The sequence below is a fragment of the Genypterus blacodes genome, unplaced genomic scaffold (genome assembly GCF_046128005.1).
Source record: "Genypterus blacodes isolate CSIRO-AG114 ecotype Tasmania unplaced genomic scaffold, CSIRO-AGI_Gbla_v1 ptg000058l_1, whole genome shotgun sequence".
Classification (NCBI taxonomy): Eukaryota; Metazoa; Chordata; class Actinopteri; order Ophidiiformes; family Ophidiidae; genus Genypterus; species Genypterus blacodes.
Window position 1 is genome coordinate 7,898,923 of NW_027466870.1, and position 27,784 is coordinate 7,926,706.

Consider the following 27,784-nt stretch of genomic DNA (forward strand, 5'->3'; position numbering starts at 1 on the left):
CCGACTCGTTTTCCAGATTTGACTTGTTGTTTTTTGCTGCCTTCAGGGCACCTCGTAATATTTCGTTTCAGACTTTGGGATTTGCCAGATTTACTGCCAATTTCAATAAATGAATCATGAAATGAAAAGGGAAGGGAAGTATGAATAGTCTTGAATTGCCAATTTCCTCTGAGTTGGCATCGCATTTATAGGCCAATTTAATTAGCTGGAGTTTCAAAGTAGTCACTATGAGTGCCGTTCTTAATATCATCACAAAGATGTGCTGCATTTTTAATCAAATTGTTTTCATGATGGCACACATTGCATTACAAAGTCGCAGTGCTTGTAAATGGCAATAATAACGACAGTTCTAAAAGGTATTTATTGTTTGATCAGACAAGATGAACTTAAATGCCCCAAAGGAAAACTGAATTTAAGTGGTACATTCATGAGCTTTTAAGAAATATGGTCAAGGTACACGTATATCACACATACATCAAGATACTGCACACAAATACAACAAAAGCACTTACAAGTAAGCACAGGGTAAAACAGAATAAATCACGTGTATCATGTCAGAGTATGACACAAACGCAGCATTTATGTATTAGATAATTTGAACAGCGGGGCTTCCATTTACATTACATAAAGAGCCTCAATGAAAAATCGTACTTTAATGTCGCTGCTTTGTTGAGTGATGGTCATATTTGCGACACCACTTAAAGGCAGCATTCCCCCCTCCCCCCCTCCCCGCGCGCTGCCCCCTTCCTGCTTCTCCTGAAAACTGAGAGTCGGAAAAGCAACGGGAGCAACAACCATGGAGGGAGACCCTGGATGGATTAGTTTGGTACCTCGGGACACTTTTTTGTAGCCATTTTCGCCGTTGGCTCGAGTATTCTAACCCGTGTCCTCGTAGCGATAACCGGTGTGTTAGTTGCGCGCTTGGAAAACGTCGTAAATCTCCCAAATATCCAAACATCGGACGTCAAGTCAGACCGCGGATTGTTAGCACAGCCCTACTAAAGTTAGCCCGCTCCGGCTAACTTAGCCTGCCTTGGCTAGCAGCAAAGGGCAAGACGGGGGAGCGAACGCGAAAAGTGGCGCCGCGGCGGAGAGAAGTTCGTAATGTTGCCTCCCGGGGTTAACTTCAGATACGGATGAGAAGAGATTGGCGATTGGGTCACACCGAGAGCAACTGCGAGCCAGACGACTAGTGCTATGTCGGGGTTGAGTCAGGGCTCCGGCAGCCCGTCTGAGTCCCGGGGTTGGCCACACTCGGTGCTGTGGAGGCTCGGGGGCTTCTTCTTCCTCTTGCTGCTGGAGGGGGCCGGCTGCCTCGCCAACCCGAGCAGCGCTCCAGGCGTCAGCACCAACAACCTTCCCGGTGTCAACATATACATGAGCGTGGAGGAAGTGAAGAAGCTTCTGGGTAAGACGGATTCATAACATGGGCCGTGACAAGGCCAGGTTTAACTGTCTCACCTGTGGGGCTGAGTCCATCACTTAGACTTCACTACTTTACTACTTCAACTTACTTTAAACGTACTAACTGCACTGCACTGCATGCTCTGGTCAGTTATGAAGTTTGGGACCATTTACACACTTCCTGGCCCACTGTCAAGCATGAGGAGTTCTCCTTAACTGAACCTACAAAGATTAAGTAAGTAACACAAAAAGAGAGAAGTGAGTTATTGACAATCAGATCAATCACCAATCATTACCTACAACCTTTAGTTTCCCTGTTGTCATGGTTAACTTGTGAGTTTTGTCATCGATGGGCTTTTCTATTTTTAGAAGTCACCACAGTGGTGAAATGAATCAGAAGGTGAAAGTGCAGTAAAGTACAATAATAGACTGTAGATGTGATGATTTGTTTTGTGATGGCATACATGTCGGTTTTAATGGGCCAAGATATTCCAGCAATTAATGATTAATCAAAGGAAGTAGCTTAAAGTTCCATTAGGAAATCTTTGAGATTGCCTGAGAGTCACTGTGCTCTTGGTCGTTCATGAAGCTTTACATCAACTAGTGATGCGCTGTTACTTACATGACTCCTTTCTGCCTAATGTGAGACATGAAGTAGAGTTTCTCCTGTTATGCCAGATTCCTTTCTTTCCAGTCTTTAGTGAAGCTGCTGTAGACACATTTGTAGCCATGATAGTGATTGCATGTGTGCACATCATCATCATAAATGCTGACCTTCCATCCTTGCTCTCTCCCATCAGCCCTCATTCCACAGGCTTCTACATGTGGCAGACATGATCAATTCCAAACATTTCATGTAAAACACGACTCTGCTCACTCAGTCTACCAGTAACTTAAACATTGAGTAGAGAAAGGCTTGTTGGCGTGGATTGATTGTTACTTCACTAAATCTGCAGTGTGTCGACCCCATTAGTGTTGGACAGACGGATCTAAACTCTTATATAGCTCAGCACTTGTTGTTATTATGGGACCCCAGAGTTTGAACCTCCGTATTCTTTAGTGGAATACAAATTGTGTTGACAAATGAAGGTGTCAGATAAGTATGTTTGCTTAACTCAGATCTGAATTGGACTCCTGATGTCAAACTGTTAACTCTCGCCTCAGTATGCAGTTTGTTTTGTGTCATCACCTTTGTGGCTTAGAAATGGAAGAAGAGTTGTGTGTGTGATTGACACACAGAAGGCCCGCCTCCTTCGCCTTTAATAAGGTGATGACTACAGACAATAAATGAATCTAATGTCTGACCCTCTTCATGTGATCGACGCTGGTTTGTAAACCTCCGTACTTCTTGAATCAAAGCTGATGTAAACATAAGGAAGCATGAAAGATGACTTCACACTCCAGAAGGCAGCTTTTCCTTCATTGACGGCTCATTTGACATTTCAACCTGTGATGCTGGAAACTTTACCAGCTCTCTATGTTTACATGTAGCTGCTGCCCAAATAAAGGGAACGGGATCAGAGTTGTAAATGTTCTTCATCACTATGAACAATATAACTAATAATACATGTGATGTCATCCTGAGTCATCACCCAGCAGTAATTCTTGGGGCTCACTGGCTTTGGATCGACACAGAAATGATTAGAATTGGAGAAATGTAGAGAGCTGGAATGTTTGAGGCATGATGCAGACGATGTGGCAGACAATGGAATAATGCTGTGAATGGAAGAATGAGGAGAGCTGTTGAACGCCAAATCTGTTACAATTCATATTTGCAGACAAACGTATAGGACACAAGCACGGGCTTTATGTTGGTGCCACGTGAATTGGACGTCTCCACCTGGTCCAAGATGAGAGAAGCTGTGCTGATGTGTCACCCTGGATGCTGTGAACAAAGGGAATGACCTCACCATACATGTAAAAACAGGGCAGGCAGAACGAGATGTCTGTGGTTAAAGTGCCCATGTTATCTGGAGTGAGCAGCCAGAGGGTGTGTTTGGTGTGTTTTGTGTGGTCGTGCCCCATAGTGCTGGTGTGTTGTGTTATGATAGTGTAGATGCTGACTGTAGTGGAGGTTGTGGCTCTTGCAGGCTGATCTTGGTCAGAGTTGTGCTCTCTAACTCTGGCTGTTCTCAGTCTAGATGTCCTGGTGTTGTGTTGGTTGTTGTGTCGGTTGTTGTGTTGGTTGTAATTGCGGCTGCACTGAAGAAGTCTGAATCTCATTGGACTAGATGCAGCAGCTCACTAATTGGTCATGAGTTGTTAATTTTGGGTTTTCTAATGTGTGTCAGGGTTGCAGTTTGTAACTACTCATTAACCATGTGAGTGCTGCTGCTCAGCCTAATGAAGGGGTAGACGTGTTAGAGTGCATAATGGCTTTATAGAGAGAGGAAGCTTTGGTCTGAGCCAGCAGCTCACTGAGCCGCTGTAAACAGAATATTCTGCTCCTGTTATTGCATCAGTAGAATGACCTGGTTGATGTTTCTATCTGGTAGAAGAGTTTCCTTTAAGTGAGCTGCTGCTGCCAATCATACAGAAACACTACTTTGCCTTTAGCTGTGATTGTGGCGCCTGAAGCTTTAATTCAATCAAGCTTTCATTTATGCTAAACGTTAGACTGTGACATACATTCCAAACGTGTTGTGTAAAGCTGCACATTCTGTATACTTCCCTGGAAAGTGTAAACCACTTAATTAAGCTTTCTGTCTTTATTTATAGACACTTTTAGGACAGCCTGTACGCCGTGTTAGTACAGTCCCTCAGCTTGTAGTGCAGTTTAGTCTCGTCAACTCTCAAGTGCTGAGTTCTGTATATATTAGTGCTTCTCTGTCCCTTTTAGGTATTTATCTCCTCCCTCTCTGTCGTCTCCACAGCCCCGATCTTAATCTACTGTCATTCTCACAGGACAGTGTTGAGCACTTACACAGATCTCAGCCCCATCTTGTGTTTTAGTCTTGTTTTCTCTCCACAACGGCCTCTGGTCCTGGGGTTGTCTTGTCTTGTGTTCACCAGTTAAAATGGCTCTCATTCATTTATAACTAGCTACAAAAGTAACAAGAATGTAAAGTCAGTTTGATATCTAAGCATTCCAGTCTGTGTCTCTGAGTGGTGGGAGATGCTTGGGTTCCCTTTGTGCCTCATGGTCGCTCCTTCTCTCTGTAGCTTCATAGTTTTAATGCTATGCTGTAGAAGCATCAAAGGGCCTCTCTTGTGGTTTGCCCCAAACTCCTTCTGGCTGTATGGAGAAATTTCCTAATGTTTGACAAAGATGTGTGCAGAGCTAAACATATTTGTGGACAGAAACTTCTGTGACGCAATGGCAACTCTCTGAAGAACAGTGAAATGAGGAGAAAGTGGCATCCTGGTGCCAGCAGGCAGATGGAGGCTCACTGCAGATCCACACAGAGGCCTGGAGTGTGTGTGTGTGTTTGTGTGCTCATGTTTAGGTTCAGTGATGAGGACAGAAGCTCTCCTAGTTTGTCTCAACCGTCCACAACAGGCCCAGGGAGTAACAGTGTGTCCTCCCATGAAGTCAGGCAGCCCTCAATAAGCGCTGATTCTGGAGCGTCCAGTTCAGGGTGGTCCTCCATGCACTTATAATATAAGACACTGACGACTTACTACTGACTACTCTTCCTAGGTGTTTAGGTGACTCTGAAGTGAAGGTGGAAGCAACAAACCACCAGGAGAGTCAGAGTGATGTCAACCAAACACAGACTGGACCATACGCAGCCTTACAGTCCTGAAAAGAGTCTGAGCTGCACAATAAAGGACAAACAAATAATTTACTATTATTATTGTTATTGTTTGATTGATACTGAGCACTGAAGGGCAGTGTATCCAGAGCTGTCCTTGAAAAAGGCAACACCTTCATTGTTCATCCAAATCAGCACTATCAGGCCTCATGAGTGTGATTGCTCAGGGGTTAATAACCATTGCGTTACACATGTGCTGTTGAGCCAAATTCCACGTGAGCTTTTTACTGAGTCCTAGCTGTTTAACTTTTCAGAATCCTGGCTAAGCTCTATTCTGAGCCTTTACTCGGCTTCTTGTTGTGGTGACTGTTCATTACGGTGAAAGGGAGGGTCGACTCCCCCGATCCTGTTTCCATCGGCTGTCTGTTTGTGTGTGTTTGTTGCAGCCTGGAGCGTGTGTGACCCTGAGCTTTGGTTTGGGTTTGTTTTATCAATCATGTCAGATTTAGACATAAGTCACAGTTTAACAACGGCAAAGACAGCTTTCATTGGGAATCCAAAGTGAATCTAATGTCGTTTGAAGGTCTGTTGGTGTCTCTGGGTTTGAAGTTCCGAGTCTGGGAATGGGCCGTCCTCTCAGGATTCACTTATTTTGATAACTTTACCAAACTACGTGGTTCTCTGGGGGATGGTTGAAGAATGCAGAGGAAAATGACATGGCTGAACTGAAATAGTGCCTTGCGTCCACGTATACCATGTGTTTGTCTTTGGGCGAAGTGCAGTCAGCATCCCTGAGCTGATTGTTTTTGCATGTGACTACTGGGTGGGTAGTGAAGCGGTTGTCTCAGAAACCCTTGGCTGAGAGGAGCCACTGTCTCCTGGCTTCCTCTGGTCTGCGTCCCCTCTCTCTGCTGCCATATCTGCTCTGTCTCAGGAAAGGTGTTCTGGCTTTGAGTTGTGACACAGCTGCCACTTCAGATTTACTTACTTTAACCATGCACAACTTAAGATGAGCTCTCTTTTCTCCAGGAATCTGTTTGTAAAATATGAAGGATCCTCACATAACACTCATGGTTGAGATCTAAAACCAAGATTGATTCCACAAAGGAGAGGAAGTGCTTCTGATGTTAAACTTTGATTAGACGTTACCTCCTTGGCGTAACAGAGCTTGATTATGCAATTGTAAACCGATTCACTGGAGCATGTAAATTATGCGTTCTGTTCTAATCCGTGTAAACCTCCTCTGCATGCATTTCCTCAACTCCTGACTCCTGTGGGTCCAGATGAAGCAGTGTGTCATGTAGATTTGGTGAAGAACAGGATCCCTTTAATTCTGTCCTTGTGTATGTTTTACTCACATTTAGTCTGAGTCTGGTGTTCATGTAAATGTACCGACTGGTATCATACATGTGCTCTTAGAGGTGAGAATGTGAAGAGGGACAAAGACAATGTGCTGTAGCTTTCTTTTCTCTCTGTTTCCGGGCATTAGATTGTCCCTGAAATCATGCAGAATGTAACATATTTGCACAATTCATGGATATCTTGCTGTTTCCTATAAGTAATAACCCTTTGAGCCCAGTTTTCCATGGTAGCTTCACCAGTGGACTTGATCCTGAGCTCATTACTCAGAGGAAAGTTTCATGATGGAAAGTGAGCAGGAAGCACCAAGAGAGTCTGGTTTGAAGATTGTGCATGGCACTCTTAACACTGTCACTGGTGTGGCAGTTCACTATGTTAGGACAAACACTTGATCATCATGAGAATCAGTTATCCAAACAGAATGTGCAGCTGTGGTGTTGCAGATTCTGATTATTTATTGATATCCAGACATATTTTGTAATCTAAAATATCTTTGGCAGTCCAGTGAATGAAGCTAACCAGGCATTTTAAAGAATGTGATGATATAAAATTAGCTTTGTGTTGTGGTTAATGCAGTGCAGAGCAGCCAAGCAGTCTTCCTCTCTCCCTCCTCCAAATAGCTGAATGGCAATTGGGGGGGAGCTTTGAGAAAAAGACCTTGTGAAGAGTGAAGGGATGATTGGCAGCCGTATTCTCTGCCTTCATGGCGTCTCCAAAGCTGCTCTGGTTGAATAGGGGAGCCCCGCTTTCTTCTCTTTTGTCTGGGAGCTGCTGCACTGACAGCAGCCAGTGAGGGTCCATTTAGAATTGGTTGCCTTCACATTACTTTAAATCAGATGGCACTTTGTCTGTAAAGCAACATCAACTTTCAGTAACTTGTTTCTACTTATTTCCTCCTTTTTATAAGAAAATGTACTGGCAACTTCTTCAGTATCAAAGGTCAAGATCAAGGAACATTTAAATCTGAAAATATGAGAAATGGCTAATTTGAATGCAGATGCTCTACTTTATCAAAAAGGAAATATCAGCAATACTGCACATTTCATAGACATGTCATGCACATTTTACAGCTAATGTCTTTTGACTTAACTTTAACAGATTACTATTGAGACCACAGCCATATTTAAATGATATTGTTTAGCCTTTTTGATAAACACATTAGGTTTAGCAGACAGTAACATCTTATATCTTTCAACCCTGCAATTTTTGGTTCCACTTCTTAAACTAGAGGAGAGATTTTGTGTCAGGGAAAGGCAGGCTGCAGATTTATTAGCTGTCTGACCCTCTGCACACAGCGCAGCCACGCAAACTGCTGCTGATTCACAAAGCCGCCCATGTAAAACACGGTTCAAATTTAGATGTATGGGGTGACGCCTGAGGCCTCCATGACCCCGCAAGCCCCCTCAAGATGAAACCATTCTGCCACAAGCAGCCAATCATTACTCCAGCAATCCTCTTTTATATTTGTTAAGTAAACTAACCTGCCACTTTCATCAACAAATAGCCATCAATGAGGTGCTGGTGACGGGGTGGTGGCAGAGAGACAGACGGGCTCAGAGGGCTTTCATTGCCTTCCCTCTTGTCAGCCCTTTGGTCAACCTGTGGAATAAACCAAGGAAGCCGATGATGTAACGGTCAAAGAGAGCCTAACAACTTACGATTGTATTTTGTTTGTATCAAGTGCTTTAATTTGAACTCTTATATTCCATTCTTGGGGTGTTTGACGCTGTGTATGGACCAACATGTCAATGGAATCAACGCTGCAATGCTGAACGACTGTAGTGATGGTTCAGTTTGAGTGTGTTGTGTAAGAACGTTTAACAAAGTAATGGTTTTCCAGACATCTTAGTGGGCAGCATATTCTAATGGAAACTATGGTGGTCATGATTATCCCTGACTTAGAGGGGAGCAGTGATGCATTATTCTATCATCCCTCCTGTTAATGTGCTGGTTGGCTGGAAAACTGTTTTGCTGGCTGGAGGATGTATTCTAATCTACTTAACTGGCCATCATTTTAGCATCCTGCTACTTCCCATTATTTCTTTGTCAATCACAGAGGAAAAACTAAGCCTCTTCAGTTTTCAGCTCCTCCAGTGTCCCTGAAACCCGACACCATGAGATCCGTACTACACTGCCCTCATCTCCTGCCTCATTCATGCCTGTGGATTTGTTTGGAGTTTCCAGTTGATAGAGTTTCACGCGGGCCCTCATTTTCTCCTTCCTCAGTTAATGTGGCCAGTATCTTCTGAGCCAGAGGCCGGGCGAGTGTTTGTCTCCCCCGCGCTCAGGGATGGAGACTTTGGGAGGCAGAGTGTCGACTCGCGCACAAGAGGGTCTTTGTTGTAAATGTCATGGACGCCGCCACCTGGCCACTGCCACCTTTTGTTCTCCTCCTTCAAAGTCTGCAATGTGATCTGCAGCTTTCAAGAGAGAACTGCATATCAACCTCAGGCTTTGTGAGACCCAGAATCTTTAAAGTTACGCTCTTCTACTCAATATTCCTCATATTGAAACATGTATTTGGAGGTTCTGTGCATGTGGAGAGAGAGCTGGCTGAGTTACATATGTTCACTCCCCTCCCACACTTAAAAGAAGTGTGGCCATGCCCCGGAGCAAGTTGTTTCAAATTGTCCTGCTTGTTCATGTGGAGCTGTTCAGTGTTCAGCGGCCCCCAGCTGAGGCCTGGATGAGCCGGGCAGCAGAGGCCTGGATGAGCCGGGCAGCTGAGGCCTGGATGAGCCGGGCAGCTCCTCCTCTGTCTGAATGTCAGCAGGGTGAGAGGAGCATGACATCGTTCTGTGTCGTCTCTCAACACTAATCCTCGCCTAACAGACGACGTCATTCATGTCATTATATTCTGAAAGGATTCTAAGCAGTATTATCTCATGTATGTACATTCTGAAACCGTTGCCCTGTTCTGTTGTTCTTTTAACTATTCTCATTTACAATCACAATCTTCAGACAAAGGCTCGCCATAGTCCTCCTGTGTTTGCTTCCATTACTGACAGATTCACTTAAGAGTAGGATTGCCTGAAATGAGGACTACCTGACATTGGAGCCTTTTATCTTACACGTTCTGCTTCCTTTGAAGGCGAGCCAAGTCCACAGTTCCACCACAGCCCTCTCTGACTCGGTTGCGTGTTGTTTTGTTGGCTAATAAAAGCAGAATCTTTGGCGTCTTATGTGGTGAGCCTCTGGTCTTTAGAGGCTGGGGTTCTTATAGACTTGTGCCCTCCTGTAATAATTCACTCTTTTCCTAACCATTACCATTCTGCTGTAGTGCCTATTAATGTTTTATTATGTCCTCCATTACTGTTTAATTCAGCTAGGACAGTATTTAGGCTCTCCTTTGGAGGTGCGATACAATTTGGAGCTGAAGTTATTGCTGGAATTCACATCTTTCAGTTTGTCTCCTTAACTCTCTTGACATTAAGGATGGAAGTAGTTAAACAGTGATATGTTGTTATAGAACCGCTTTGGCCTGCTCTGCTCTGAGAGGGTCAAGACTGTGGGAACTCCATCCATGGCCCAGGGTTTCTAACCGCTGTAGGGTCACCACATGTCTACTCTCATAGCTGATGTAGATACAGTAAAGATGAAGAGTAAAGCGGCTCATTTCATCAAATGGTTCCTGTCACAAATGAGACATCGTTTCATTGCGGTCTTATTCAACACAGGCAACAAACGGCAACAGTTGTGTTTGTGAGAATGCACATGGGCTGATAAATAGTCAATGTAAATGCAGCCATGGGGTCTTGTGTTGTGTGCTTGCTTACAGACTAGTGTATATTTAACACCCCTCTCATTACTGAGTTGGCAAATGCCTGAGAAGGCTTTTAATTGAGCCGATGTGAGAATGAGCCGGAGCTCTGAGACGGCCTGAGGCAGTTGGGGGAGCCTGGGCACATTCCTCCCATCTCTTTAAACTAGATCCTCTCAGACTGATAGGCAGACCCCGTTCTGCCAGACAGGGACTTTCAAGACCTGACGTCTCAGCCCCGGGCCAGGGACGGGGATTTCACAAACGCACTTTAGAGCTGTGAAGTGTTTAGATGCAGAATCAGGAGGAGTTTAGGCTTCACTTCACTTATCTGTGATAGCAAATGCACAGGAAAAGGCTTCATACCAGTCTGTGTGTGTGTGTGTGTGGATGCTCAGGTGCTACAGGATTTCCTAAACTATGTGTTTACTGTGGACTAAATGGTTGAAAAGCTTGTGGATGTGAGGTAATTCAAACTTAAGTATTCCACTGCCTTCCTCTTAACCCTTCCCCTGCCCAAATTCTCTCTGGGCAGAAAATTGCAGTCATTTTTCTTAGAAGTTTCCTCACTGGAGTGTTCTGATGTGTTTCACTTTGGTACTCAGAGTTCTCAAGTGTTAACAGATGGACTCAGTCCATGTATGTTACTGAGGGGAAACTCTAAATCCAAGCTTGCATTTTGATTGGATATTTTCCCATTTCCTTTTGATGTGTATGTGTCTTTGTGTGTCAGAAATAACCAGAGGCAAAGACCACAGTTGCCCCTATACTCTACATTTCTGCCCCCCTAAAGTCAAATAAGGGGGCAAATAATGGCTCCAGTTAAACTGACAGTAATGTGATCAATGTTTATTAATGAACTCATAATTATAATGAATCGGTGACATTGAATAACTGATGAAGCACAGCTGGAAACCTCACTTGTCCAGGACATTGACTGACCCTGATCTTGTTTGTGAGCCAGTACAATGTGAAGCACTTTACACTTTTTTTTACACGTTTTTCAATGTAAAATCAAATGTAAGGGTGTGTTTATGATCTTTCTGTTCAGTTTGATGAAGTAACTTCACAAAGTACCCTTGTGTAAATGCCCCCAATGATTATTTGGTTCTCTTGTGTGTTTCTGTGATTCGTCTGTTGAGTTTACATCTAGATGATCTCATGTGATCTCTTCTCTCTCCACACAGGCCTGGATGCAGAGCTCTACTATGTACGAGATGATGTGGTGAATCATTATGCCCTCACCTTTACCCTCCCTGTGCCCAGTGAGACCAACAGCCTTCACTTCACATGGCATTCCAAGACAAAGGTGGGCTCAACAGCTGAGATGCACATGTACACACAGACCTGTACGTCTAAGTCAACCTAAAGCTTTATCACTCTGTTCATCACTCTGTTCATCCACAGGTCGACTACCGGCTTGGTTTCCATGTAGAGAACTCTGTTGCCATGAACCAACCGCAGAGCAACATCTCTACTCAGGGGGAGGTGCCCAGTGTCCCCTCTGGTTCGTCACACACACACACACACACACACACACACACACACACACACACACACACACACACACACACACACACACACACACACACACACACACACACACACACACACACACACACACACACACACACACACACACCATTATGGGGAAATGCAAACAAAACAATTTAAAATCAATACCGTATGTAAGCTTTCATTCTCTAATTTGTTTTTTGTGTGTGTGTGTGTGTTTGTATGATTCCAGTTTTTAGAGTGGACCTGTTCTGCTCTGGTAAGGTGGATGGAGAGGCTGTTGTGACAGTGCAGCTCAACCTGACCAGCCAAGCCAACAACTACACAGTGCTCAACTTCAAGAGGAGGAAAATGTGCTATAAAAGTAAGAGTCCAAACGCTTCATCAACAAAAGCTGCTTAGCCTAATTCATTGAATGTTGGAGTGAAGATCATTCCCTTCTCTTTGCGAGTATAATAACCTATGGGTCAATACTTTTCTCCTACTTATCCATGATGTTATGTTTCCATAAATGCATGATGTAATCAGATATCCAGCATGTGGATCGTTTGCTCTTCGGCTCACTTTGATTGTCAACACTGTGAATTTGATACTTTCCAATTATTACAGTGGTAAATGTTCCCGTTTCTGTGTTCAGTGCTGCACTATTTTCAGACTGCCTGGAGATAATTATGTGTGTCCTGGAGACTTTCTGCCATATGCCTCGTGGAAACAAATGTATTCCAATCTTATTTCAAGCATGAGTCAAAGAAGTGACTATAACTGAACCGTTTCTCTGTTTAATGCAGTGGTGCTCACAATCTCCACTGATCAACCAGATCAACCAAACACTTTTCAGATTGTACCTGCATAGACAAAAATGTTGTTTGCATGCTTTTAGTGTCATGAGTTTACGTGTATCTTTTTAGGATCAGGAACTTCAGCTTTGTAGGCACATTCAGACCTGAGGTTCTGAAGGAATATAAAACTGACCTGATTTTGGAAAAGAGATATAGAGAGGAGGATTGCTGCCTCCAGGAACTTTGCTATTCCTGTTCAAAAAGATTGAGTTGTCCATGTTGTTGGTCTGTAGGAAGCGTGCGTCTGCCCAATCAGCAGCAATCTGTTTTTAGTCTCCACAGAGCAGAGCCTGATTAGAAAGTACAGATCCTGGAGTACAGAACAGTAGGAACTAAAAATGGTTGTTGGAACGCTAGCTCTGGTACCAAATGGGTCCTGGTTCCTTGTTGAGAGAGAAAGGAAAGTTCCTGAGAACACCCTGTGGTGTGAAAGTCAACATTTTAGTCTCCTGGGTCCTTCCTCTGCTTTGTCACGAACTCCAGTGGTGGAGGTCTTAGCACTAAACATCACTGATCAAAGGTCAAACTCCATCCTTTGAGTCTTTTTCTTTAGGTGATGTATCGTACTTTAAGACTCTACTGTATATCTTTGACTTTCTGAATGAAGTATGTCCGTGAACACATCATTGTCTATAACTGTCAGTAATCCTCCATCTTGCTCTGAACAGGAATCGATGACCCAAAGACTCCCTTGCTCCCCAGCAATAACACACTTCAGCGGCCTGAGTGTAAGTATTGCTAACACTACATCCTGCTCTATCTGTCCGTGCTCGGCTCCATGTCCGAGGGGGCAGCGGCCAGATCAGATAAAGGCTAGATTACAACCCGCTCTCACTGTACGGCTGTGCAGTTGGCCAAACATTTCATAAAGAATGCATATCATCTCCGAATCCAGGTTTCATTCTATTAGCATAGTGCTCTCTGCTCGCCCCCCCTTACCCCCCTGGATTGGTTTCCACTTGGACACAAGATTGAGTTTATTCAGCCTCTTTGTGCGCCTGCTGCCCAAGTAACAAAGTACCATTAGTGGGTTGCCTCCCTTCTGCTTGGGTAGGCCCAAGGAGCCTGGGGCCCTCTGAGGCTTTTAGAGGGGTGATGAGAAAAGCTCTCAGATTGGATCCTGGGCAGTGCCTCTAGGATTCCAGGTCTCCATTAACCCTAAGTGGAGAGCTCGCTGCACTTACTTTCACTTCTTCTTGTGTTCACTGTCTTGTTTTCTTTCTCTGCTCTTGTGGCGTCTCTCCTCTCCTCTCCTGCTCTTATTGCCATTTTCCTTCTGTTGCCTCGTTGCCTGTTTTACTCAGCTTCATTTATAAGACAGTTCATTCTGTTAAGAGTAATGTTAATGTATTTGTTATGTTGGTAAATGCCCACATTCCTGAGTTGCTCCTTTGCTGTGTGTGGATTTTAACCTTGACCTCTTTCCATCAGTGGTGGATGGTGTGAACACGCCCACCACCTCCACCCAGGTGTTCTATATCAGTGTGAGCGTCTGCTGCATCGTTATCTTCCTCGTGGCCATCATCCTGGCCATCTTACACCTGCACAGCATGAAGAGAGTGGAGATGGAGGACAGGTTGGTCATTTTATCTCTCCATCCTCGTGGTGACAGTGATGAGACCTTAGCCCCTGCCTACATAGCAGCTACGCTCACTTACACTGAGACAGAAGGGATGCAAGTTCACAGCACAGTGGATTTATAATCTTAAATGCTCATATATGTTTTGCCTTGCTCAGCATGTAGGTCCAGTTTGGTAATAGTTATTCAATGATTTTGGTGTTGGTTAAACCCTGTATAATTGGAAAAGCCTCCTGATGTCATTCTTCCCTGTCTTTCAGTGTGAGTGACAGTGGGAGTTCCCAGGGTCTGTCTCAGCCGTCCACCCAGACCACACAGTACCTGAGAGCCGACACCCCAAACAACGCAACCTCTGTCACCAGTAGGACTTTCCCTTTATTATATCAATAACCATCAGGGACACAAGCAGACCAGCATCCAGCTTCAGTTGATCCATTTTTTTGAAAAAGCATCAGAATTGCAACGTTAAATGCAGCAACAACATGAGGTCATTTACTGGGGACACAAGTTCTAAATCCAAAACTACTTTTTGTTGCAAATTGCTTTATTGAGAAGAGTTTAGAGTTTAATATGTTATTAACATCTGTATCTGTTGTAACATAATACATCTTTTGCCCCTTAATGCAACAACAATGAGTTTTCTGTGGTAAATTCATGCTTCAAAGTTACACTGCAACTTTCAAAGCTCTGGAGTTCATTCAGTCCATCATCATTTGTTTCCTCCTCCTCTCCCCTCAAGACTAAATGTGCATACTTCTCTAAATAAACTAATTGGCTCTGACTGACCTTATTAGTTTAACTGGAATCCTAAGATTGTGATAAACACATGTCATACCGGGATGTTCTACCCCGTTCTGTCAGTCCTCCTCTTGTGACCCATGACTGAACAATGTGTAGACTCACCCACAGTGTAGAGGAGCAGGGCCCAGCATGTGTTATAGAGGAGTTAGCTTCAGCTGCTCTACAGTGAAGTTTACATAAATGTTGCTTATAGGGGAAGTGTAAGATGAGGACGTTTGTGTAGGGAAGCTTACACTTATGTGACCTCACAATACTCGAACTTAGCTCCAAGCAACCTCAGTGTAACAAAAAAAATGCTATCAGAACCAAAAACACCTTTGTTGATGTGCTGGACCCTCATGTTATAAATGCTAATATAATGAACTAATCTTCTTTAGGAACTACTGGAAAACCACTCTAAGCTGTTTGTCTTATTCAGAGTGTGTGTGTGTGTGTGTGTACGATCATCGCCCCCTTGTGGATAAAAGCTTAATTTTCCTGTACATTTTGTTTGACCCACTCACCTTTTTTCCATGTTTGATTTGCTCCATGTGTTGATTTGCACCACTGTTCACTTCATTACCCACCTGGCCTTGAGCAGGTCTACCTGTTTTTCAGAATGAACATTAAACAGTGCTGTGTACATCACTTCATCCATTCAGGTCATGATAAACATTGAGTAAGCTGTCCATTAAATCCCATCTTTCTCACTCTCTCCCACCATCCACCCCTTCCTTTTCCCTCTTGTCATCAGACAATCACCCTGGTTCTCCACCCATACTCCAGCTCGCTGCTTCCTCCTTCCAAAATCCTGGTGCTCCCTCTCATGAAACCAAAAGTAAGTTCCAGTGCAGTACTAAGAGAAAAGATTCAACAATGATTTGGTTCCGTCTTCACGGTGATGGTGATGCTTATTGTGCTGCCACCATATTGTAATTTTTTAGATCTTTCTTTACCCTATTGTACGTAGAAGGGTAAATCCAAATTCAATCATTAGAAGGTTTTCCAGGACCTCTGGTGTTTCCATTCTCAGATTCCTTGCCTGTGCATTTCACCTGCATTATTCTGCATAATCCTGAATGTACACTACCGTTTTCTGTCATCTGTTGATATACAGTATACGTCTTCTATCACATTAACTATGGCTCATTTAAAAGAAGTGTCCAAAAGGTCAATGAAAAGCTCCATTCACTCTCCAAGCAGAAAGACAGAGTACAAAATAAATGTGTTCTAAAATCTTTCACTCATACTCTCTCTCCTCCTCCTCAGCTTTGTTTATTTGTTCCATTTCCATTCATTGTTGAATATGCATGGTGTTCTCAGTTTAACCTCTAGGTGGCAACAATGCTTTAGTATTCTTTAGTATACTGTCTACCTCTGCCTGAGCAGCCACACTCTCATCTAACCATTTTATTTTCATCTACTAATTTGGAAGAGGCTTTTATCCAAAGTTTTGTACATTTGAGATTTAAATATAACGCGAGCAAAGATCTACTCAGGACCGAACAAGAAGAAGTGCCATGAAGCTCAAGAATGAATGCCTTAGTTTGGTTTCCAATATCTTCACTCTCATTGAGATCACTGTTCTGTAATAGTAAGTGTATTGGACAAAATGTGAAGATCTATTGAAAGAAGAAAGAAAATAGAATGTAAGAAATTCTAAAGTAGAACGTAAGAAATTGGAAAGTTTTAAAGCTAAAATGTCAGAGTTGTGTTCACCTAAAGCCCGACATTCCCCCCCTCAGTAGTCACCGTATAGAAATTCCGAAATTGCTCATCACATGTTGTGTACACAGTGAGTGTAATAATAGAAAGGGGTTGTGTTTACACCCTCTGTTCATCTGGGCTCAGACATTTGTGGGAGCTTTGTTAATTTTGTAAGCAAACTCATTCCTTCTTCTGTAAGGTGAGAGCTTATGGCCGTCGGTGCATCCAGCTGTTATGTAACAGAGGTGATGTAATCCAAGGTTTCACACCATGTTACTTTGATGTAACATGTCTTCCTGCCCACTTGTTCCTGAGAAACACTTGAGTTCTTCGAATTCATATTATCCTTTGAGGAAATCATTGAGAAGATGGGCCTTCACTGGTTTATGCACAAGAACAAGGTCCAACAAGTAACTTTGTGGATCAGCAGATATCAAGTCCAGTTTATTCTAACAAGACCAGGGTTGCTTTAGGAACATAGAAGATGGAGACAAGGTTTTTACAGCTCAATTCTGTTTTGATTCTTTGTTGTGTAGCTTCTCTATTCATTACCTTTAGATCATGGAGTTTGCCTTTTTAATGCAAGTGTGTGTCTGCGTCCACATTTACAGGCTACCCATCTCTCCGCATCGAGAAGAATGACCTGAGAAGTGTCACCCTCATAGAAGCCAAGGCCAAGGTGAAAGACATCGCCATCTCAAGGGAGAGAGTCACACTACGGGATGTCTTGCATGAAGGTAACTACAGTCTTTGATGTCTGGTAGTCTGTCTTATGTGTCTGTGATTATCTCTTCTCATTGGTTCATCCACAATGAAGTTCCGAGAAGTCTGATCCAGGTAATCACACACAATTGAAGTAACCACTGTTTTAGGCTCAGGACATATTTTGATGCCTAAGGTTCTTCAAAATCCTTAATCTGACACGGCTACATTGACTTTAACAGCTTAGAAAGAGATGCAATGAAAATGCCTATAGTGGTGAAGTGTCCTTATGATGTTCTGTAATCAGATGAGGCTCATTGAGTCAGCGGGGACATTATGCAAGCATGTAGCCCTCCAATAAAAAGAAGCAAGGTTCTTTAAACAGGCCAAAGTGGACGCTGCTTCAAAGTGACTGAGACACAAACCTGAGCTTCTTCCATTTCATTTCCTTTCATGGAGTGGGAATCCTGTGGATCACAGTGAAACTCCTCACTCTGCCACACCAAGACTTAATTCCAGTAGTTTTTGTTTTTGATGTGCTAAATGAATATCCTAGTACAAAAATGAACACTGAATTGTTGTTGTCATTATGTTTCTGCATTGAGAACCCCACCTGCATAAGAACCCTGATGTCACCTTCTGCCCTCAAAGTGAAGTCAATCAAATCAAATTAATGTTGAAAACGTTGATATCTACTTGGATGTTATTCACTGTATAAACACTGAGATTTGTTAAACTCGCGGTTTGGCACGGTAGCAAAGATTAAAAGGCCATTTCAGGCTGTAGTCGTCTTGTTGGTTTGGCTCAATCAGTCCTCCTCACTTGTAGATGCTTGATTTTTCAGAAATGATTCATCATTGTCACTGTTCTGAGCTGTAAGACTGTAATTTACTCTGAATGTTGGCTCATACGGCTGTGGCTGTGTTCATGACGTCTGAGTTGCTCAAGAATGGATACAAACATCGCAAGAGAAAAGTTTGGCGGTTCTTTTCTCTTAAATGTCAATAGAAGGCGGTAAACAAATCGTTCACTGTCATTGCGTCTACTCTGCAATATGAATATCGGATCTGATTATCGATTCACTCTGTAACTTAATGTCTGAAATATGTTAATCTGTTCATATCTAAACAACTCTCTACAACGTGATGCTGTACCTATTAACCTCAATCAAATATCCCAACATATGGATCTGAAACCCCATGGCTAAGCTTCCCATGAAAAGAGTTTCATTGAGCATCAACATGGCGGCTCTTTACCTTCTAGCAGGCTCTTCTTCTGAGTGGCTATCTTATATTATATTTGCATTTCATAACGTCTTTCCTAGTGAACATATGATGCTTATTGTAATGACTCTGTATTATGCAGAATCCTACAGTAAGCTGAACATTGTCCTCGTTGTTCCAAGTGGCCTTAGACATTACATCATAATGTGTCCATGTCCATGTTGTTTCGGTTTTACTCAAATTCAAGGCTCAGCATCAATTGCATTTGAATAATTGACACAATACCTACATTAAGCTTTGCGTAAGTGCTGTCTGACGGTACTGAGCAGCCTGAGTCACAACAGCTGCATCACACCCACGCAATCTGTTGGTTTGGTCACATCCAAGAAACATGGAAGTGGTTATGTGTAGACGGTGTTGATTGCAAAGTGAAACAGAAGTGGAGAAATGGTGTTTGGATTTCATTTAAAAGTTGGTAGCATTAATATTAATGCAAACAATGAATATGATTATTTTCATATTACATAACAGGAGAGTAATCTGCACTTATCTCTGGGAGCTCTTAAAGTAACGGCGTATGTTTATGTATTCTTTTATCTTAAAGTATAAAAGTTGTGATTTATGGGGGCATAATTGCATAATTTGCTGCAAAACTCTGAAAATTACTGCCGCAAGATACATTTTCATTGCAAAAATGGGAATGACAAGTTCAGCATAAAAAGAGAATGACTAAGACAAAACAAAAAGCCTTAGAATAGGTATGTCTTCCACAAGGTTGAATTGAGACCAGGGAGCTGCAGGTCCAGACAGGCCTGTTGGAGGAGGAAGAGGAGGCAGGGAGGCAGGGAGGCGAACACTAACCCTGTTATTCTTTGTTACTACTCCTGTTGAAACACACGGCCCGGTTGGCCTTGGGGCTTAGATTTTTTCCAAAGTTTACACTGATGGTTTATGTTCTTAAATGGCATTTACCACAGTGAAGTGTAGACTCCTGGAGCAATGGGGTGACAGTTTAGATAAAGGAGATGATTAACATGCTCAGACTGCCTTTCAACATCATATGTACAGTATATGGGAATAGAGAACACGTCGCTGAGCTCAAGTCAAGCGCCCCAGTTTTCACTTTTGCCAGTGAGACGAGCCAGAACGCTTCCATCCCATTGAAGGATAGAGCGGTTAAAAAAAAAAAAAGCGAGCCTGTAAAGCTGCTTGTCCACCTCTGTCCACACAGCAGCAGTGAGTGAGGTGACATTTGTGGGTTTGAATGTGATCCTCTCTGCCTTTCTCCCTTGCCCTTTCCCTTTGATAAGATTTGTGTTTTTTCTCTGACAGGCACATTTGGCCGCATCTTTCACGGCGTGCTTGTGGATGAAAAGGACCCCAGCAAGGAGAAGCAGGTCTTTGTGAAGACGGTGAAAGGTATGCACTCCATTCTTTATGCTTACCAATGTAAGACTAAACGTGCCATCTTCATATTCATAAAATGAATGTCAGATGTGTTCTAACTTTCAATTTCAGGTAAATATGCACCAACCTGGGGAAACACAGAACAGGTGTTTGAGCCCGTCTGCCATGTTGACTTACGCTCACAGATTTAACTGTTGTATGAATGGAATTTTGCCTTAACGCCAAAGTATTTCTCTGTTAAAGCCTCAACAGAACATAAAATGACTGTCAGAGATGGTAGTCTTTCCTTTAATGTCTTAAACAGAAACTTGTAGATGGTCTCAGTCCAATAAACTGGAACATGGAACTATAGTGACCCTGCATACCTACAAGGTTTGCATGCCAGTGAAAGGATTCCCTTTAGGTGGGACATGCAGGCTTCTTTGTTTGTAGCATGCGTTGGCTTTCTCTGCCACCTGCCCTCTGACCTCCTCATTCTCTGCTGTTTACTTAAGGAGGGGTGGACACCAGTCAGAGAACAATATGCTCATGCCAGCCACGGCTTTGTTCACACTTCCTTATCATGTAACAAAAACAAATCGCTTTCAATAAGAACCAAAGCATGGCAATGTTGCACTAAGCTGTGTGGACCTAAGTTTGTTTTGCAAAAGGGTCAGGATGACTTGGCTGAAGCAAACCAGTTGGTACACAGTAAAGAGTTTGTATTCTATGTGGTTTCTCTTACGGATGCTGTGATTTTCACCATTTCATGAAATTCCCCAGATCATGCGTCAGAGGTGCAGGTGACCATGATGTTGACAGAGAGCTGCAAGCTGCGTGGCCTTCATCATAGGTGAGCGGGAGTATTAATCTGTATTGTTGTTGTAATGATTAGTTCCTTCCTCTGTTATCAGGGTTGTGGTCTTGTGCATTGTTTCTGTAGTTTCACTTCTTCAACACGTCCTCTATTCAGTGTCTGTGGTTGTCTCTGGAATGTTTACGTCTCCAAGCTGTTGAAAGAACACCACAGATTTCTACATATTGCAGATATTGTAATACATACTTTTGAAAGCAGTGGAAACAAAACTGCACTTTTTGACATGCATGCTGTAGCATTGTAGCACATTCTCTCACTTTTGTATTTTGATTATTTAAAGCATGTTGCAGTTCTGTTTTGATGTTCATATCCGTTGTCTAAATGAATGAACTGTTGAATTTGTCAGGAGGCTTATGTATCCAGTGTCTTTATGAGGCGTACACACCTTCCTCTTAGTCTTTACAGAGGTCAGAATGTCAGCACTGTCTCAGAGACACTTCCTCTTCATGTTCCCATTAATCTTTCCAGAACTCTCCTCTCATGCAAGCAGCTGTGTCTACATGTACTGCAGATCAACACAATACTGGCCCCACACACACACTACCTGTTTCCATACACTGAACTTGTCTTTCTTTCTGTCTTCAGAAACCTGTTGCCTATCAGTCAGGTGTGTACGGAGGAGGGGGAGAAGCCCATGGTGATGTTGCCTTTCATGGCTTGGGGGAACCTCAAGTTGTTTCTACGGCAATGCAAACTAGCTGAAGCCAACAACCCCCAGGTGAGTGGGAGCTTCAGGGTCCCCACAGACTGAGCCAGAGTCAGTCTACACTATTGTCAATATTCTTTTAAATACTTTACGTGTTCACCGCAATAAACAGGGAGCGACACCTGCCTGTCATTAGATTGACTTCTGATGGTCTTAAAGCCGGAGCTCAGGGCAGAGAGTTTGTATTTGCTATGTAAAGACAATCAGGCTTTTGTGCTGGTTAACCCCAGGGAGCCTTTGATGTACTTGGCAAAGCCACAGTGTGGATCCAACAAATCAATCAGCTGCAAAATACAACATGGAGCAAAACCCTTGATATCACAAGATGAAGCTTGCCATCCGTTTGCATTTATCAAAACCCCTTTGTAAAGCGTTCACATCGCCACCTAAGTTCACAGTAATCTCATTATGTACCTTTGGCGGTTGCAGGAGACAAAGACATAGTCATTTACTTGGGCTGTTGCAATAAAGATGGAGCTATAAATCTGACACGTAAGGGAGGGGGGGGGTTTGTCTGGAAGGCAGTGAGGGAGCACAACACTACAGTTTGGCTTTCATTCTCTACATCTGGTTTAGAAGAGATATTCAGGAAGACAAAAAGTGTTCAGCCGAGTGTTGACCTTTTTCCTCTGCTATCATCAGCTGTACAAATCTGTCTTCAAGTCTTGCTTGAGCTGTTGCCTTAGACGTTTGGTCCGATTGATTGAAATCAATACTGCCGAGTACGAGCATGAAATAGATTTTATTCATTTCCCGTTCCACAGGCACAGATCAGGCTGGGTCATTTAGGGAGAAGGGTTTGGTTGTTACATAATAAAGGCATGAAGACCAATCTGACACAGAAGGTCATGTCTGTCCTTTTGTTGTCCCTCCCTTGTTTCCTCTCAGGCGATCTCTCAGCAGGACCTGGTTTACATGGCCATCCAGATTGCATGTGGGATGAGCTACCTGGCTCGCAGAGAGGTCATACACAAAGATCTAGCTGCCAGGAACTGTGTGTAAGTGTCCGTGACCACATTATGGCATCGGCTAACTTTCCTGATTAAATTCCCAGTTGTCTTGTCGTGTTTGGAAATAGCAAACTAAAGATAGATCTCTCTCTCTCTCTCTCTCTCTCTCGCTCTCTCTCGCCTGCTGTCACAGCATTGACGATAACATGCAGGTTAAGATCACAGACAATGCCCTCGCCCGAGACCTGTTTCCGATGGACTACCATTGTCTGGGGGATAACGAGAACCGACCCGTCCGCTGGATGGCCTTGGAAAGCTTGCTCAATAACGACTTCTCCAGTGCCAGCGATGTGGTGAGAACAACAACAACACCACCAGACACACAGTTCGCACGGCCCAACCACAACAGAGCCACGCCTCTCCTGTGTTTATATTCCTAACCGCACACTGATTGTACTCTGCAGATAGTGCCACATGAAGGAATGGCCGCCATTCTCTCTCAATGGTTTGTAATGCAAAGGTCACTTTCCTGGATATCTGACACAAAGAAGGTGATACAGGAAACGCCACCATTTGTAGCAAAGCCAAAGAAGGAAGGGAGGTGTGGTGTTGAGCAGCGTATGTGCCGCTGTGGCACTTCCCTCTTTCCTGTTTCAGGGTAACAAAGAGGAGCGTTACAGAGAGAGTCAGGAAGCCCAACAGATCCTTAGAGACACCACTCAGACAGGCAATGTGCCCCAGCCAGACATGCCTCCTCCTCTCCACATTCCTGTTAGGGTCATGGCGCTTCATGGCAATCCCCCCCCTGCACTTACAGTTAAGACCAGGGCTGGCATAAACAACCTACTACATTGTAGGGGAAATCCAGACAAGTACCTTTGGCTGTGTAGCGTCGTCTGTATATCACAAGGCCCAGACTTATGCACATAGGATGACACTGGTTTGACATTGTGAATGTATCCAAGCAGGGCAGAGAGATCGTGGCTATCGGCACTTTAAGGCTTCCTCTGGAGTGTTGGCAGTGGTCTTGGGTAATGAGACGGAAACAGGGCGGCTTACGGCACAATGCCTCTTTCCTCTGCGGTGCCCTCTCATCACCACATTCTGTCCCTGATCACTCCCACTTCCGTGTCATCTCATGGAAGGTTATGACGCAGAAACCAGGACTCTTGGGAAATCTTTTTTCAGCTTTCTGCCAATATGTCATCGCCAGGCTAGAAAGCGCTGCAGTTTAGTTTCTCAGAATTCTGAAGCTGAAAGGACGCCAGTAGGCTCAACACTTGACAAGCTCAGATCCAAGGAATTCTTCTTTCCCTGATCCACAATTTAGACGAGAGGTGAGGTATCGGCTAAACAGCCTTAGCAGGGCAGACCGTTGTTAACACTGAGTTCAGATTCCACACTCTCCAGCTGAGATTCAGCCACCCTAGTAACAATCAAAACTATGAACAATGATTTACAGCATAACATTTTCAGCATTTCCTTGCATTGTTCCTGAGCCTATCACAGCTCTGCCATAGGCTCCAGCCCCAACACGACCCTGAACAGGATAGGCCAGTGTAGAGAACTGATTGGATGAATAATTCTGCAACTGTTCTCCTTCCACAGTGGGCCTTTGGAGTGACCTTGTGGGAACTCATGACATTGGGTCAAACCCCCTACGTTGACATTGATCCTTTCGAGATGTCGGCCTACCTGAAGGATGGATACAGAATAGCACAACCAATCAACTGTCCAGATGAACTGTAAGTCCATGTACAGTCACTCATCTAGATTCCCTCATCTCCTCTGCTCTCCTGTCGGAACACACACACACACACACACACACACACACACACGCACGCACACACACAAAGCCCACTTGACAGATGTATTATTTTCTGAGACATGATTGTTTTATTAACTGCTTACATGTCCTATGTGTCTCTATAACAACATTTCATTTAAAGTCATTGTGTTCCAAAAAATCCCAAAAAACCCAAACTACACACACGTGAGCTGCGAGCTGGAGAGCCTGCGTGAACCAGGATTTTGCCTCAGGTGCATTTAGGTTTGCCAAGCTTGAAAATCAGAGTTCCAGGCAGATATCTAGCGCTCTCATTTCTAACCTGGCTGCCAGACGAGCACATGTTGTACCTGACGGGCCTTCATCCCAGCCAAAACCATTGTGTCTGTCAAGCTCAGTGAAGGAGCTGGACAGGGGCCACCAGGAATTTTAAGCCATTTTCTAAACTTGTTTGTTTTTGCCACTTTAGCTGTTCTGACTTGTTAGGGAAGGTGTTTACACTGTTGAAACAAAAACCAGTAACGAACACCTACTCTCTATGAACTCCCCTGGTTATACTGACTGAACTCTATCTGACATCTTCTTGTGAAATTAATCATCTCTTCAGTTGATCTCCAAATATACATAAACATGCTGACATTATTTTATTTTAAAGGAAGTTATAATTCATGAAACACACTTCCATCATGAATCCCTCATACAGCCGTATTAAACCCCAGGTAACGACCCGTGTCCCAGTGGTTGTGTCATTGTTTGTGTAATGGGTTGGATGAATGGTTCAGCATCTACTAGCCACAAATCTTATCAACATCCTGTAACTGTCAGGTACAAGCAGGAGCCTTTGAAGCCCGCAGCACAGCGTTATTTACAGGTTAATCCCCCTGTGTCCACGGGGCAATAAAGCTGTGGGACCTTAACTGGATGTTTCCTGGTGTAGCATGGGAATGCCTGCATAGACTCGTGTGAATAGTTAATAGTCGAAATATTGTCAACAAGAACCCCCTGATCATAATTAATGGAGTGTTTGATTATGAAAACAAACCCAGGCTGAGATCTGCTCTATACTTTTCTCCTAAACACAATAGCTGCTGAGTTTGGCCGCTTCCTTTTCCAGAGTATTGCAGGCTAAAAAACAAAGGCCAGGCCGGCAATGGTTGCAAATGATATCTCATTCATTAATCAGTACAGCGAGCTCCTGTTTTGAGAACAAGTACTTGAGGTACGTGTACTGAGGTAATCCAATGCAACTTACTAAAATCTAGCGTTCCCATCTGAGTCTGTCCTCTGATTATTGTTGAATGTTGACATTGTTTCACCCAGACTTTCCTGTCTTAATCTGTCCCCCACACACACACACTCACACACCATAACAAACTATCAGCATCATCCCTGTGTTCCTGTCACCCTGCAGGTTTGCAGTCATGGCTTGTTGCTGGGCCCTGGATCCAGAGGAGCGGCCAAAGTTCCAGCAGCTGGTTCAGTGTCTCACAGAGTTCCACGCCGCTCTGGGGGCTTATGTGTGAAGAACAGAACCAGGAGTTGGACCATCATACACTCGAGGAGAACATGGATGACATTGTGCCTTATCCCATGAAAGAGCAGACTTTTAGCCCTGATGTTTTATCTTGTACAGTTCTTTGGAGTTTTTATATAGATGATTACCTTTTTACATTATAGTGACATTTTTGTTGTCAAAGCTTTTTCAAAGTAACATTGTTTCCTATGCTTTGAAGACGTGTAGAGCTCCTCCCTTTGCCAAGAGGACCCAGATGGAAAGGAGTTCCTTATTTTTACAAGAGGACCGAATGTGCCATTGAACAATATAAAGAAAATCAGTTAAAGTCTCTGCTAACCTGGTTTGAAACAAGACAGTATTTTCTACAGTTTTATAACTTTGTGTAAATTGGTTATTGTAGGCTTCTTCTGGGCGAGAGCCGTCTCCCAGCAGGATGATAGAGGTACCAAAGTAGACCTAAGGGCTTCCCTCATGTATATGGAACCATATTCTCAAATGTGCTGCTTCACTCTGCTACAGTGAGCTCAAGTCTGCTACCAGAGGCCTCTAAAGAACTGATCTGATGTTTGGGAGTCCTCTCTGAAAGGTACTTGGTTTTCTCTGAGAGACACGCGACAAACTCAGCGCCACGGGCAAGTTTGGGTTTCTCTGGACTGAACTTTGTAAACGTTTCCCCAGCTCAGTTGGTTTTGAACCTGCAGCTCCCTCAGCGAGGCGTGCACACGTACATGAATGAACTTGATTCTTCAGTATCTGGAGTGAAATAAGGACACTCTTTTAATTATTGGAATGCCACCCTTTCCTCCTCTGTACATTGTATTTCCACTTTCACAAACCCCCACTCTTCTGAACAGGGTTAGCGTTACATTTGTGTTTTCTAAGCTTGGATGTTCTGTGTCAGAACACAGCCCTTCACAGGATTTTTAGAATGATTTTTGTGAATACCTAGACCACCAATGATCACTGTGAACACACACAATTTCCCTTTCTGGTTTGATTTCATGTTATCCTGCCACCTTTGAGCATCTTTGGGATGTTTCTTTATGGTCACTGCATGTTGAGTTACGGTTGTAAACTTCTTCCCAAGTTCATATCCACAAATTAAATGAGAATCTCGTAAATATAGAATGGGTACTTAATTATTTATTCCCATCCAAAGTATTAAATGTTACAGTGTCAATATTACTCACCTGATCATTAAACAGAAAATGCCTCCCCATCTTTTTAATGAAACGAATCAGTCATTCAGATTGTTTGTGTTCAGCCTGTAAAGCCTAAAGTCACCACAGCTTCTCTGCAGCTCAACCAGCTTCACTCCAGCTGTCCACATGTTGACAGAGGAGAAGATCATCCTACAGCCTGTGTTGTTGCTACATTCAGTAAGTACACACACACAGATGTAGGCAATCCAAGCAGAGTCTGAAGCTTCTTCATCTTAGCTTCATTGTATCGGTTGCTTTTGTTTCCCCACTCTAGCTTTGGGGTAAAGTTGATGTCACAGGAGGACTGCAGTTCTTCACCATGGCGTAATGGAAACTTGTCCAATCCTTTTTTTTGTTGTAGAATTCCTGAAAGAATATCTGACCTTATTTGTTCCTTCTGACCTGTGTTGATTCATTGCATTTGGTTGGAAGGGAGTCTGGTCCATACTAAAGCAGTTATTGATCAAAACAGCTTTTGTTAGTTTTTCTATCACCACCAGAAATGTTCAGTTATACTCTGTGCATAAATCTGTGCCTGTGCCGAATCTGAATGCTTTAGACCTGCTCAAGTTGGCATTTACAGATTTTCACCTCGTGGTTTCACTGATAAACTTCCTCTTTCTCTTGAGTCCATTGAATTATTTGTGGATGCTGTGGTTTGTGTGTTTCTGCAGAGCGTGTGGCTGTGATGTCATGTCACAGACGTGTTTCCACACAGGTTCACAGAATCAGCCGTCAGCATCGGGCCTCCATCCCTTTTGCATCATTTACCTACAATCTCCACTCTTGCAGCGGCCA

At 43.5% G+C, this 27,784-nt stretch overlaps 1 protein-coding gene across 1 annotated transcript; it reads left to right on the forward strand.

Annotated features, from left to right (window-relative positions):
* Positions 1-748: 748 nt before the first annotated feature.
* Positions 749-26,912, forward strand: ryk (receptor like tyrosine kinase). Its single transcript, XM_076153470.1, has 16 exons — positions 749-1,408; positions 11,406-11,527; positions 11,626-11,725; positions 11,966-12,097; positions 13,241-13,300; positions 14,004-14,148; positions 14,412-14,512; positions 15,686-15,769; positions 17,250-17,375; positions 19,896-19,982; positions 20,733-20,802; positions 21,412-21,544; positions 22,421-22,530; positions 22,676-22,835; positions 24,091-24,227; positions 25,680-26,912. The coding sequence occupies exons 1-16, from the start codon at positions 1,198-1,200 to the stop codon at positions 25,789-25,791; spliced, it is 1,890 nt and encodes a 629-aa protein (XP_076009585.1). The 5' UTR covers positions 749-1,197; the 3' UTR covers positions 25,792-26,912.
* The last annotated feature ends 872 nt before the right edge of the window (positions 26,913-27,784 follow it).

Coding starts and splice junctions, on each gene's coding strand:
- ryk (XM_076153470.1), top strand. CDS start 1,198: ATGTCGGGGTTGAGTCAGGGCTCCGGCAGCCCGTCTGAGTCCCGGGGT. Junction 15,770..17,249: donor TCCCTCTCATGAAACCAAAA/GTAAGTTCCAGT, acceptor CCACATTTACAG/GCTACCCATCTCTCCGCATC. Junction 22,836..24,090: donor TCTCCAGTGCCAGCGATGTG/GTGAGAACAACA, acceptor CTCCTTCCACAG/TGGGCCTTTGGAGTGACCTT.